Source organism: Kwoniella dejecticola, chromosome 7 (genome assembly GCF_000512565.2).
Source record: "Kwoniella dejecticola CBS 10117 chromosome 7, complete sequence".
In the NCBI taxonomy this organism is placed as follows: domain Eukaryota; kingdom Fungi; phylum Basidiomycota; class Tremellomycetes; order Tremellales; family Cryptococcaceae; genus Kwoniella; species Kwoniella dejecticola.
This window is the reverse complement of record NC_089307.1, coordinates 838682-851261: the sequence shown is the minus strand read 5'-3', so window position 1 is coordinate 851261 and position 12580 is coordinate 838682. Positions and strand designations below refer to the sequence as shown.

The 12580-nt window shown below is 49.1% G+C and overlaps 6 protein-coding genes across 6 annotated transcripts; 3 read left to right on the top strand and 3 right to left on the bottom strand.

Annotated features, from left to right (window-relative positions):
* Positions 1–371: 371 nt before the first annotated feature.
* Positions 372–2064, top strand: I303_105946 (uncharacterized protein; the record flags this gene model as incomplete). The annotated part of the gene is made up of 7 exons (XM_065969267.1): positions 372–603; positions 656–848; positions 919–1004; positions 1112–1182; positions 1242–1466; positions 1518–1724; positions 1792–2064. The coding sequence occupies 7 exons, from the start codon at positions 372–374 to the stop codon at positions 2062–2064; spliced, it is 1287 nt and encodes a 428-aa protein (XP_065825339.1).
* A 107-nt stretch (positions 2065–2171) lies between these two features.
* Positions 2172–3297, bottom strand: I303_105945 (cytosolic Fe-S cluster assembly factor NBP35; the record flags this gene model as incomplete). The annotated part of the gene is made up of 3 exons (XM_018409258.1): positions 2172–2846; positions 2899–3126; positions 3190–3297. The coding sequence occupies 3 exons, from the start codon at positions 3295–3297 to the stop codon at positions 2172–2174; spliced, it is 1011 nt and encodes a 336-aa protein (XP_018261530.1).
* Positions 3298–3523: 226 nt separating this feature from the next.
* Positions 3524–6620, bottom strand: I303_105944 (uncharacterized protein; the record flags this gene model as incomplete). Its single annotated transcript, XM_065969266.1, has 9 exons — positions 3524–3793; positions 3864–4646; positions 4701–4836; positions 4905–4993; positions 5043–5254; positions 5313–5694; positions 5751–6164; positions 6230–6332; positions 6427–6620. 9 exons carry the CDS (start codon positions 6618–6620, stop codon positions 3524–3526), a joined length of 2583 nt encoding a protein of 860 aa, XP_065825338.1.
* Positions 6621–7173: 553 nt separating this feature from the next.
* Positions 7174–8690, top strand: I303_105943 (uncharacterized protein; the record flags this gene model as incomplete). The annotated part of the gene is made up of 7 exons (XM_018409256.1): positions 7174–7176; positions 7231–7348; positions 7398–7512; positions 7568–7672; positions 7910–8218; positions 8271–8333; positions 8387–8690. 7 exons carry the CDS (start codon positions 7174–7176, stop codon positions 8688–8690), a joined length of 1017 nt encoding a protein of 338 aa, XP_018261528.1.
* A 208-nt stretch (positions 8691–8898) lies between these two features.
* Positions 8899–9538, top strand: I303_105942 (uncharacterized protein; the record flags this gene model as incomplete). The annotated part of the gene is made up of 2 exons (XM_018409255.2): positions 8899–9383; positions 9478–9538. The coding sequence occupies 2 exons, from the start codon at positions 8899–8901 to the stop codon at positions 9536–9538; spliced, it is 546 nt and encodes a 181-aa protein (XP_018261527.2).
* Positions 9539–9686: 148 nt separating this feature from the next.
* On the bottom strand, positions 9687–11681 carry I303_105941 (uncharacterized protein; the record flags this gene model as incomplete). Its single annotated transcript, XM_065969265.1, has 11 exons — positions 9687–9940; positions 10014–10133; positions 10185–10225; positions 10362–10455; positions 10520–10621; positions 10672–10720; positions 10776–10830; positions 10891–11143; positions 11195–11358; positions 11417–11444; positions 11498–11681. 11 exons carry the CDS (start codon positions 11679–11681, stop codon positions 9687–9689), a joined length of 1344 nt encoding a protein of 447 aa, XP_065825337.1.
* Positions 11682–12580: the final 899 nt, after the last annotated feature.

Genomic DNA, 12580 nt, shown 5'->3' with positions numbered 1-12580 from the left:
AGGAGCCCAGAGGAAGCGGGTGCTAGATCATTGGACGTTGAGTCGGTGATTCGGTGAGTTTGAGGAGATTGACTAAATGTAATCGACGTAACTTGGAGAGTCAACTTGACTTTCATCTAACGGTAAACGGGTGGAGGTTGACGAGGACATTATCAACTTTATTGAATTCACGCGCGTCCTCAGCAAGAGCATATGAGAAGCCACGTGACACTCATCCTCATCAATTGATTCCGTTGCTTCGTTCACTTCATGACTTAACCAAGTGTTATTGCTATACTTCAGTAACTGTATATCCTCTCCTTCTTCCCCATCTATAGCACAAGCAGTAAACATCCCCGCTGTCATCTGGATAGCAATAATTACTCCTCATCATGTCGAAGAAATCAGATCTCCTAGTTCGGGTCAGGTATCTTAATCCGGTACCAAATCCACCCTTCCCTCCCAAATTACTCAACATATCGACAGACATCAACAGGCTGGGAGAGCCGAGCTACCTGAATCACCTCGCAGCTAGCACTCAATTACCGATGCTCGTCGACTCCGAAATGGGAATGCCCCTGAATCTGAATGCCTATGAAGGAGTATGGGATGCTCAAGATCAGGGTGAGCTCTTTCTTACATTGGCATTGTAGGCTTCTCTCTGATTGAAGTCCAGCATTGAACCCAACGCTCGACGCCGGCCGCGTACATCATCCGATCGACATACAACTGCTGGCTCCATTCAATCCTCCGCCCGAAGTAAACGGTGACAGCAAGCCAGTGGTGACTACCGAAGTTTCGTGGATGAGGAACAATAACTATTTGACCAGGAAGAATAATGCTCGTCGCAAAGAAGCGGCTGAGGCCAAGTAAGTATAGGGCTCTGAGGACTCATTTCTGCGACGTGCTTCAGGACGTGCATCGCTGACGACATCTTAGGGCCGACGAAGTGATTGATGCGTCCGAAGCTGCCCAAATTATGGCAATTGAGAGAACCTTTCACGATCTGCACGACCAGAATCCTAGTGATATAAGGCACCCGGACAAGAAGAAGAAAGGCTTGAGGGTTGTTGAGGTAAGCGTACACCTCGCAAAATGCAGCTGATCGCGTAGAGCTACGATATACTACCAGATATCGATACCTGGTCGAACGCATATGCCCTTGTTAGATTTCCTGAGCGTCCATCTGCAGCCACAGCTATAGTGAGTCTCTGTTTCCGCCTTCACGATCCACAAGCTGGGCTGACTTATGCTTCCATCAGAATCCTGCTGCTACTGCATCTTCACCACGTCTCTCAAAAGCGATTCTTCGCCCTATTCGAGAGGATGAGGATCAGCAAATGATCGAATTCTATCTGCCGGAAGAAGAGGATCTGTCGAAGCTGGATCAAGCATACCAACGCGCAGTATCGCCCGAACAGGTGGACGACATATATCGTGTGTCTGCGGAGGATCCCAATGATCCTGTTCTGGAGACCCTTTTCCCCGTAAGTCTTTTCACGTCACTTCGAGTCGGGGTGGGACTAATGACTGAGTAGCATGTGCATTACGACCGCATACGGATGTACGAGGTTTTGTCGTCAGCACCTCCGACGAAAGAAATACTACTTTCCTTCCAAGAAAATGGAGATGTTGATGAGCAGGCGCCTTCGGAAGATACCGCTGAGCCCCCGAGGAAGAGAAGAAAGGGAGTGTATTACCATGAAATCAATTACAAAACCTTGCTACGGAAGACCAGAGCCAAGGTGCGTTCTCGGACAGGACAATCCGAAGACATTGCGGATGTCATACTGACATTTTTCTTTTTCATAGCGACGAGAAGAGGTAGCAATATCGGCTGATTTGTGGGATAAAGCTATCGTCGGCTATCGTCGACCTGGGGAAGATGAGGAAGAAAAACGTCAACAATCAACAGGCAAAGTAGCGGATCCTAATTGGGCCAGTGAGGAGTTGAGGAGGCTCAGAGGCGGTGATAACATGGCAGAATTGCAGGGAGAAGCAATCCAAGACGAAGACGTGGAACTCGATGAAGAAGCTCGCAAAATAGAAGCAGCTGTACATAGAGAAGAGGTTGATGAAGATTGAGCAGGATCTGTACCGCTCTGCAGTGCTTGTAATCAGGGAACTGTACACACCAATGAACAACACGACAAATGCATACAACAATCAAATAATAGTCTGATCTATGAACTCTATTCATCCCCGAGCAGTTCTCTTATCCTTTGTACGATATCCAGATAAGCAGTTGTCGCTGGACTGTCTGGATACTCGTCCAGGAAGCTCATCCCTTGATCACACGTCATTCCTATCCTCGGATCCAACGGCACTTTGCCTAACAGTTCTATGCCTAGCTCTTTGCCCATTGCTTCAGCTCCACCCGTCGTGGGCACGAAGATCTCATTCTCATTTTTACACTTCGGGCAGACGAACCCGGACATGTTTTCGACCAAACCTAGGATCGGTATACCGACTTTACGACAGAAATCAATTTCTTTCCTAACATCTTGCAAGGCCACTTCTTGGGGTGTCGTGACCAATACGGCTCCGTCTATGCCCGTTTCTTTGAGGTATTGCACTATCGAGAGGTGTTCGTCGGATGTCCCAGGTGGTGTATCTACTACCATATAATCCAAGTCTCCCCATTCGACATCTTTCAGGAACTGCTTAATCAATCCATTCTTCTTCGGGCCTTTCCATATCACGGCATCTGAGCTGGAGGGTAGTAGGAACCCTATCGACATGACGGCAAGATTGTCGAGGGCGTAAGCTGGAGACCAACCGGAAGAAGATGTATGTATAGTCGAGGAAGATAACCCCATCAACAAGGGGATTGAAGGACCGCAGATGTCGATATCCATGATACCAGTCTACTCGATCATCAGTGCTACTCCTGCGCTTGTGCGAGGACTTCGAGCTTACTTGACACTCCTCATCCGCTGCTAAAGCCCAAGATAATCCGGCTGAAAAGGTACTTTTGCCCACTCCACCTTTTCCGGACAAGACCAGTACTTTTCGCTTGACTGATTTCATCCTTTCTCTGATCAGCGGCAAGTCGGGATCGGGACCCTTCGGACCCTCTGCGCATACTGCTTGATTTGGACATCCTTCGCAAGCATCCGCTTTTCCAGCTTGAGTGGACTCGACACCCTGTCAAACATGAACGGGTCAACCTTGACTATTTTAGCACGAAAGAGACCAGTAGCTGCTTACCGGACAATGTTCCGGTGCATTATCGGGTACTGAACTCGGTAACACGGTGGACGTAGGTCCTAGAGGGACAGGCGATGGAGGCGGAAGTGGATTCTGTACAGCTATCATTGTCCATTTGTATAACAAAGAAAGAGAAGAGAGGTTACATGGAGAACATTTTCGTTTTAGTAAGCAGACAAGCTGACAAGCTGATTCCGGGTAAAACTCGGGTAAATGCTTTGCCACCCGGAAACAAAATCCTTTTCGTGTTGCGGTACCAGTGCGAGCATATAAAGCATCCATCTATATCTATGCATGCGAGAACGAGGCAAAAAACTTCGTATATGCTACACAACTATGTCGCACCATCTTCTAGCGCCGGGATCTCGCCACACCAAGCAGGATCTTCACCGTTCTCTTTAGTAAATCTATCATGAAGGACCAGTTGATGTTGCCAGAAGCTGCACAGTTCATGGGCTTTGACGCCGATTGGGTGGTTAGGTTGGTCTCTTGATACTCTCTGTACAGCAATATCGGCGAGAGTGTATCGAGAGGTATTGTTCAGCCTCAACATCGACCACGGAGTAGTAGTTGTGCCTTCTTCGATGTAACCAAGAATATCAAACTGAAACAGAAAGCAGGAAACATCTCGTTAGCTTCCCCAGCACCCGGACATCGAAATCCTCGAAACTCACTCTGGACCTTCCTACGTGGGCATTGCGACTGAATAACAGACTAGCCAGATCTTTAGGGTATCCGTGGAAGTTCATGATGACAGGCTTGTCCGCTGTAAACAGGCTGTCGAATGCATCGGCAGACAAAGCATGCGGGTGGTGTCCCATAGCGCCAAGGATCAACAGGTCATTGACATTGACTACTCGCACTCTCACGCCATTGTTTCGCAATATGGCAGCCGCAGCAATGACTTCGAAGGTGACCTCCACTCCAACACCCACCAGGACGACATCAGGGTCCATGCCACCATCCGTCGAATAATTAGGCCATACGGAAGCACCAGCAATGCAATGCCTTTCCGCCTCGTCCGCGGACAGCCAGCCTCGGGTAGGATTTTTCGAGCCGATCACGAGATTGATGTTGTTCTTGGATCTCAGACAGTGGTCGATCGTGCTGACACTGCAATTGGCATCGGCTGGCAAATATATTCTGGCGAGGTGTCGTGGTAGGGCGATGAAAGAGCCGATCAATCCTGGGTTCTGATGGGAGTATCCGTTGTGCTCCTGTCGCCAGAGAGTACTTGTCTCGATATATGTCAGACCAGCCACATCCCCTCGCCATCGGGTCTCAAGCGCCATCTTGATGAACTTGGCGTATTGTTCGATCATGGTTTGTACAATTCCCAAGAAGCTTTCGTATGAAGGGAAGAGGGCATGACGCCCGGTGAGAGTATAGCCTTGCATCCATCCTTGGAGAGTATGCTCGGACAGCATCTCAATCACCCGACCACCGTTGTTCGCAGTCTAGCGTATCACTATCAGTGACCGTGTCGTCGTACGTGGAGTTCGTTCACTCACTTCAGGATCCCACTGGAAATTCCGATGACTGACTTGCAAGGCCTCATCAAGCTTGTTACTCGTGATCTCGTCCGGAGAGAAAATGCGGAAGCTTGTGGGGTTCTGTTTGATAATTTCAGCTACATATGATCCGACACTGGCAAAGGATGTATAAGTCATCAGTCAATGCTGATTTGTAGAGACGTGCCCGCTGAGATGACTAACGCCTTCATGTTGGACACTGGTTCATCGATTTTGTGCGTGAACTCTTTCCAATCGGGGGCTTTGAGTGGTTGGAAGCCTCGGTAGGTTGCCTACATTCCCGTAAGCGGCTGCTAGGACATGTCGCGCGACAAGACTCACGTCCATCATACCCATCCGTCTCTGCTGATCTTTGGGAATGATACGAAGAGCTACATCGTCAATGATACCAGACGCTTTGCTAGCAGCATTGTGGGCCTCTGAGTGACTGGACTCCACCTGAGTGTGGAAAAGCTCGTCTGGGCCATAAGATTTAAGCCAATCTTGAAGGAGTTTGAATTCTTTCTCGTTTTTGGCAGCTTCCGGCAGAGGGACTGGGCCATTGTAACAGGCTGTTAGTAGTCTTCCCCACCTCAATCTCAAAGCACTTACCTTGATGAGCTCTCCAGCTGCCCTCGATGGGATTACCAGCCGACTTCCTTGGTCCTGTCCACCCTTTAGGCGTTCTCATGATGATGATAGGCCATCGAGGTTTGATGATGGGCTTCCCAGACCTTGCTGCCATCTGAATCTTCCTGATCTCTTGATACGCCCATTCCACGGATGCCGCCATATCGTAATTGATAGCTACATCGTGCTGATGGTCGGAGCTGGCGCCAACGTACTCGACTATTCGAACTTGATACCCGTACCCCGTGAAGAGACATGCGATCTCCAGATCGTCCATGGTACCCGGAATCGTTCTCTCCCCGATTTTGAACCCATTGAGATGTAGGATGGGTAGTACTGCACCGCTTTCAGCAGGGTCGAGATACTGATCAAGGGGTGACTATGAGCGCCATAAAAGTTGTCTTGACAACGAGAACGCACCTTGTGAGCATGCCAAGCAGTAGCTGTCGGCCCAGTCTCACTCTCGCCATCACCAATCACAGCAACCGTGATATGATCAGGCTTATCCATGACACTTCCATACGCTACAGCTAGGCAATAACCGAGCTCTCCACCTTCGTGTATCGCCCCAGGCGTTTCAGCGTTTACGTGACTGGGGAATCCACCTGGAACCGAGAACTTTCCGATAAAAGCTTCGAGGCCCTCTCTGGACATTGGATATTCGGGGTAGAAACGAGTGATGGCCCCCTCCATGAACAGAGTTGACAGTAGTGCCGGAGCACCGTGTCCTGGACCGGTTAAGAACATGAAGTAAGGAGCTTCTTCATCATTCTCGTGACGGGTGATCAGATTATTGGTGTGTGCATAGGCAAAATTCAAGCCTGGGCAGGTCCCCTAGAGCCGATGAGTCAGTGAGAAAAAAAAACATGCTTCGCCATGACGAGGGATTGAATATTTACCCAATGTCCCAGAAGACGCTTCTTCACATCGTCAGTCTTTAGCTCTCGCGTGAGGAGCCCATTGTCCTTGAGGAAGATCTTGTTGAAGGCATGTAAGCACAACCTAGGCTTTTCACATGTCTTTCAGACTTACTTGCGCTGCGGACCTAAACGAGATATATTCAGCGTTTAGTCCCTTCAACTGGCAGCACGCTTACAGGTAGTTCGCTGTACGCTGGTAAGCTAACAGCCCCTCGAGATCAAGGCTCCTCTCGTCCTTGAGGGATGCAATCTTGTCGTCGAGGTTGATCAGTAGCTGACGCACCAAGTCTTCCGGTAAGGATGAAGGCTTGGGGGGTGTCACAGAATCGAATTTCCCCGTCGCGGACGATGCTAAACCTGTCGTCGCCATTATCGAGGGGACCTTGTCAGTATCTTTGTCTCGACGTGCTCGCTCAATCACAGTTGCTGGAACGAAATGTCCTGCGGCAGGTAGGGGTGGCTAGTGACAGTGACAAGAGCGGATGCATACGAAAGGATAGCGTTGAACATGTCCTGTACTCTATGAAACGTTCACGCATGCTTTGGTCCAGACAATTCAACTTTTTATCTATGACGGCTTTTGCCTTTGCACGATGACGTAGTTGAGTGACACTCGAGTAGAGGACTCAGAGTAGGATGATAGAATGTCCTGACGTCTTCACTTAAAGGGTAGCAAGCAATCACGATCACGAATCTAATCAAGCTAATCAAGCTAATCAATTCAAACACATCCATCATTACAAAAACCCCGCGTATCTCTATTTGTCGTTTCCACGTGCGTGATGCTTCATTGTTTATTGTTCTCCTTCACATCTGCAAGACTGTCCAACCCAACACCTTGGTCACGAATATAAAAGTATACTTCGTCGCACAAATTCTAAATCGCTGCAGCATTCGATGGCATCTGAGATCTCGAGTACAAAATGGTGGGTGTGTCGCGTCAGGATTATTCTGGTATCGGACTGACGGTCATTCGATAGTCAGTCGCTACTTCATCTTATATTCCCCTGGTCGATCGCTCCGTATGGCACGACGTCAAACCGATAGCGCAGGATGATGGGCCAAATCCGGTGGTCCCCATTATGTATTCTGGGGAATGTACGTCCACTGCTTATCCTGGTCTGTCATCGGCTGACCAGTGTGGTAGACCGTGATGCAATGGATTATTTTCGAGCCATAGCGGCAGCGGAGGAGAGGTCCGAGCGGGCGTTGGAATTGACCGAGACGATAATACGTATGAATCCTGCACATTACACTGTGTGGTAAGTCACCCGCCATTCAATGCCTCGAGCCATTCATCAGCTTACAGAGTCCCAGGCAATATCGCATGGCTACATTACTCGCTCTCCAGAAGAATTTGGACGATGAATTGCAGCTCATGAACGAATTCGCCGTACAGAATCTGAAAAGCTACCAAGTCTGGTGAGTTGATATCATTGCCTCAGATGTCCTTACTACCTCGGCCATATCCCCGCATTCTAATGCACTTCCCGCTCAACTCTGTCCTTTGCTTCGCCTCCTTCTCTGCGGCATACAGGACCACCAATTGCCAGTTTCTACTGTGCTTGGCTTGTCCTAAGGCATCGGATTTTCCTTGTTCACTGACTCTGCCTTGCCGAATCTGGAATTATAAAATGGCTGACGCACTTGAGCTTGCAGGCACCATCGGTTGCTCCTTTTGACGCACATCTCCCCTGAGGATCCCTCGGTCGAGATAGAATATCTCCACCGATCTCTGCTGCCTGACCCCAAGAACTATCACACATGGGCGTACCTTCATTGGCTTTATTCTCACTTTCACACACTCGGCAGGATCAGCGACCAACTATGGCACGATGAGCTGACATGGTGCGAAGAGATGCTTCGAGTGGATGGCAGGAACAATAGCGCTTGGGGATGGAGATGGTATCTGAGAGTTGCTAGACCTGACGCGGAGACCGGTAAAGATGGGCTCAAACCAGAGTTGGAGTAAGTACCCCATTACATCAGCGTCATAGTGATGCTGCTGATGATGATGAAGTTACGCTTTACGAGCAATTCACCTGATACCTCACAACGTTTCCGCTTGGAATTATCTTCGAGGGTGCGTCTTGCTCAAGCTGATTGACCAAGATTTGCGCTGATATTTACTGCTAGCCTTCTTCGGCATTTCAAGCTTCTTTTGACCCCTCTACTGCCTGCTATACTCCCTTACACCGCTCAAGCATCGTCACAACCGACTGAATCCACTGACAATTTTGGATTTCCACTGCCGCCCGGTCCACTCCCTAATGACACTCCTCTGCCGGTTCCTCTTGCTCTCGAATATCTCGCAGATGCGTTGCTCGAACAGGGTAGCAACGGAGAAGCCGGAGAGGTCTTCGCAGATCTGAGCAGTAATTACGATAGGATGCGAGCAGGATATTGGGAATACAGAAGGCGAGAATGCGTCGAGCAGTAAATTGGCTTCGAACTTTTGGGCGCTTAATTATCTGTAGACATGTTGATGCTATGTGTAAATTACCATATAACCTTATCTATGACGCATCAACCTCCACTTTGGCGGTCATTCGATCACTTCAAACCGTTCTTCAATGATGCCATGCTGCACGATGCATCAACATAGTCTTCGCATCGACTCACTGTGCAGCAGCAAGTACTTATCCAAGATGTACAAGGAACCACTTGATCCTGTGTTACATCAGCCATATATACTATTCTGGTATTGGCAAGTGAATGACACCACCCCGTTCAGCCTGGCTTGTATGTCACAATGGTTCGCAACAACCTTCCACGATCCCGATCATCCGCATCTGACTTTCCCGACAGCTGAGCATTATATGATGTATCGAAAAGCCTTGGTGTTCGATCCCGACGTAGCAGACGATATAGCCCGAGCACCAACGCCCGAAGAGGCCAAAGAACGAGGTAGAAAGATTAGGAACTTTGATAGGAAGAAATGGGATGAAGTGAATGATGGGATAGTCGAGAGGGGAAATTACCTGAAATTTAGCCAGAATGAGAAGCTCAAAGAGACCATCTTAGAGACAAAAGGGAAGACATTGGTCGAAGCCAGCCCGACAGATAGGATCTGGGGTATAGGATTTGGGGTGGACGAAGCTGAAGGTCATGAGGATGAGTGGGGATCAAATCGGTAAGCCGCCGCCTTCCGGATCCGGATCCGGATCGAATCAAGCACAAAGAAACAATGAGAGATTGCGTGAGCTGACGAGGTGATCGCTTCATAGTATGGGTCTGGCACTGACACGAGCTAGGGATCGATTAGTGAGGGAGAGCAAACGTGGTTAAAACCTATTCGGGATCGAGACAAGCTTGCATGGAAAGCCCACCGTTGATGGCAGCTCATACATCCGTTTTTCAATGAGCTATGCGAACATTCAATATACTGTTTTAATATACAACCTTATGCATTTTGTATACATTCACACCACTTCTTTCAACTAAGATTCTTGCCTTCCTCGATTCCTCTCTTGAACCTCTTGAAATCCTTTTTCACCTCTTTGGCAAATTCGTCATCGCTCAGGAACTTCGCGCCTATCACCGCCAGCCCTTTTGCGACCTTCATAGCTAGTCTATGAGCTTCAGGCTTGCCGGCCGACTCTGCGAAGCCGGCTGTGTGGTTGCCCGACCCGGTCGGAGAGGGGATGGCGAAGTTTGGTGCGAACGCTGGGCATTTGTACGTCACGTTGCCTGCAAAAAGTATTCTCAATTGTTAGTCAGTGGGATCGATTCCCCTGAGGCTTAAGTAGGTGAATTGACTCGCCGTAGTCCGTACTGGCCGTTGTCATACCGGTCATCTCGATCTTATCATCGAAAGTCTTCTCCATGAATGCTTGGTACGACAATGCCATGGCTTTGTTGTTCTGCACATCGGCATAAACCTCTGCTTGAGTGCATCAGCAGGCTTCCACTAGAAGAGGTACGATTGGCTGACCTTGATCAGGGGCGGATATCTCGTATGAACATCCTGTCGCCCTGCAGGAAACACGCAAATGTTATGGTTTGTGAGCACGGACCAGCTCACAAGCTACGGAAATGAGATCCAGCGGGAGATGCATGTTTTGGACAGTGGTATGGAGTGGCACGTAGCAAAAGTGGGAGGCACACATACTCGGCAGCAGACTTGAAGCAGGCGATTGTCTTCCGCCTCAAATCCAGGCATGCCTTGACGTCTAGCGCTCGAGTGCTATATGAGACCTTGGCATCTATGATGTCGGACTCTTGCCATCAGCGAGATGACATTCCCCCAAAAACAATCATCGCCCTTACAGCTTGGTATGATGTTCTGCGCCCATTTCTCTGAACCTTGTATGATGCCATGGACTCGCATTGTAGGCTCAAGCTGTTGTCTGAGCATGGACACGGCGGCGTCTGAAGCTTTTAGTCAGCAACAGATCTTGAAGATAGGTTCGAAAACTCACAGCCTTGTACAGCCGCATCTAAGGCATTGATACCCATCCAAGGCGCTGCCTAACAATCTGTGTCAGCTGATTGGTGGGCCATCAATCGTCAACTCGCGACTCACCCCTGCATGCGCACCTCGTCCATGAAACTCAATTTCAAACCCGGAGCGAGCGAGACTGGACGAACCAGTAGGTCAGCTCGAAGATAATGCTGCATATCCAAAAGCATGCACTAACGTAGCTGGCCCATCAATCGGGCAGGATCCGGTGAAAGGGCTGGGACCGTATCCTCCTCCAGGATGTGCCATACCGCAGGCATCCAAGTCATCATACACCCCTTTATTGAGTAGTATGACCTTTCCACCACCGCCCTCTTCCGCAGGTGTGCCTATCAATTTTATCGTACCAGCGATATTGCAAGCTTTCAAAGCTGCTTTCAGGCCAGCCGCGGCGGCGACACCGACGACGGCGATCAAATTATGACCACAGGCTACGGATAGTCAATATCCGGTCTTTCAACTGGGAGATATAATGAACTTACCGTGTCCCACATCTGGTAAAGCGTCAAATTCCGAATTCAGGCCAAAAACCCTTCCGCCTTGTCCGTGGGTGTATGTAGCCACGAAGGCGGTGGGCAAGCTACTTGGGTTGTTCAAGGTGAAGCCGAGCTTTCCGAGAGCTTGAGTAAGGTTCTCGTGGGCTTTGCTGCACATGTCTGAGTCTCAGCAAAAGATGTTCTGTCGTTCGTGAAAAGCCCACTCACTATTCCTTGAAGCCGAGCTCGGGATTGTCTAGCACACCCAGTAGAGTCAATACGCAATCGCTAGCAAAGAGGACGACTTACCATGTATAGCGAGATTCAGAGTTCTCATGTCCTTCTCGATGGCGTCAATCGCATCGAAGACAGCATCTTGAATTTCATCAGACACGAACGTTCGTGTGTCTGGTACCAGATCACGAAGACTGTCAATAGTCTGATTGACCAATTTTTGTATGTCAGCGGTGGGGTCGTCAAGGTTTTTCCTCATCTTGTCAAGCTGTGCTCTCAGTTCGATGGTTGGTAACAATTGTGAAATCCTTTGGAGGCTGAGATATCAGCGGCACATTTGGATCAGTGTTCGTGTTGCTCAGCAGCATTGACTAGAGATAAGAGAATTGTCCCGAGAAATGCGGTAACGGATTTGACCGACGAGCTCGCGCTGATCGCCGAAAATATCCCATTGAACAGGTAGCAACAGCTGCTTTGTTGCGGTCAGCATGACGAAGAGCAGCCTTTGGGCTGACATTGAAGCTTTCCACGCACGCACGTAGAACTCATGGTAGCTGCCAAGCACTATTCATGCTTCGGTGATGCCAGTGAGACGCGACAAGTTACGCTTGTAATCGTTTATGATAACACGTATGCAATCAGGTTGAGCCGGTGAATATGAATCCCTGAATCCGGTGCTAAAGATTAAATTACGCTGGTTGTTGTCTTGTTTCACAATCTCAATAACACGCTAAAGTGTGACGATGAAAACAACCAAGAGCAACGTTTTGTTCTGTTAGTCTGTACACCTTCATTCGTGTTTCGCAGTCGAAAAAACAAGATATGATGTAACCCTTCGTTCGACTCGCTTGGATCGTCCAGGATTTGAGCTATGCTTATAGCTCGATTGAAAAATCGACCAGCATGGTCAAGCCCTGTCAGCTTGGCTAGAATGGCCGGCGGCTCGATGGTTGCGGTTCTTCGAGGTGAGCACTTGCCCTCAGGCAGACCCTCAATGACCGTTTGACAGCGGGTCCTCGCACTACAGCGTTCGATCACTTGAAGCTTTGTTACCTTATGCATGGCATTCTTGCGGTCCAGCAGACAAGCCGAATAAGCCTTGGAACACGGTTCATCAAAAGGCATACATCCTACTCCTTAGGCTTTCTTGGAATCAGA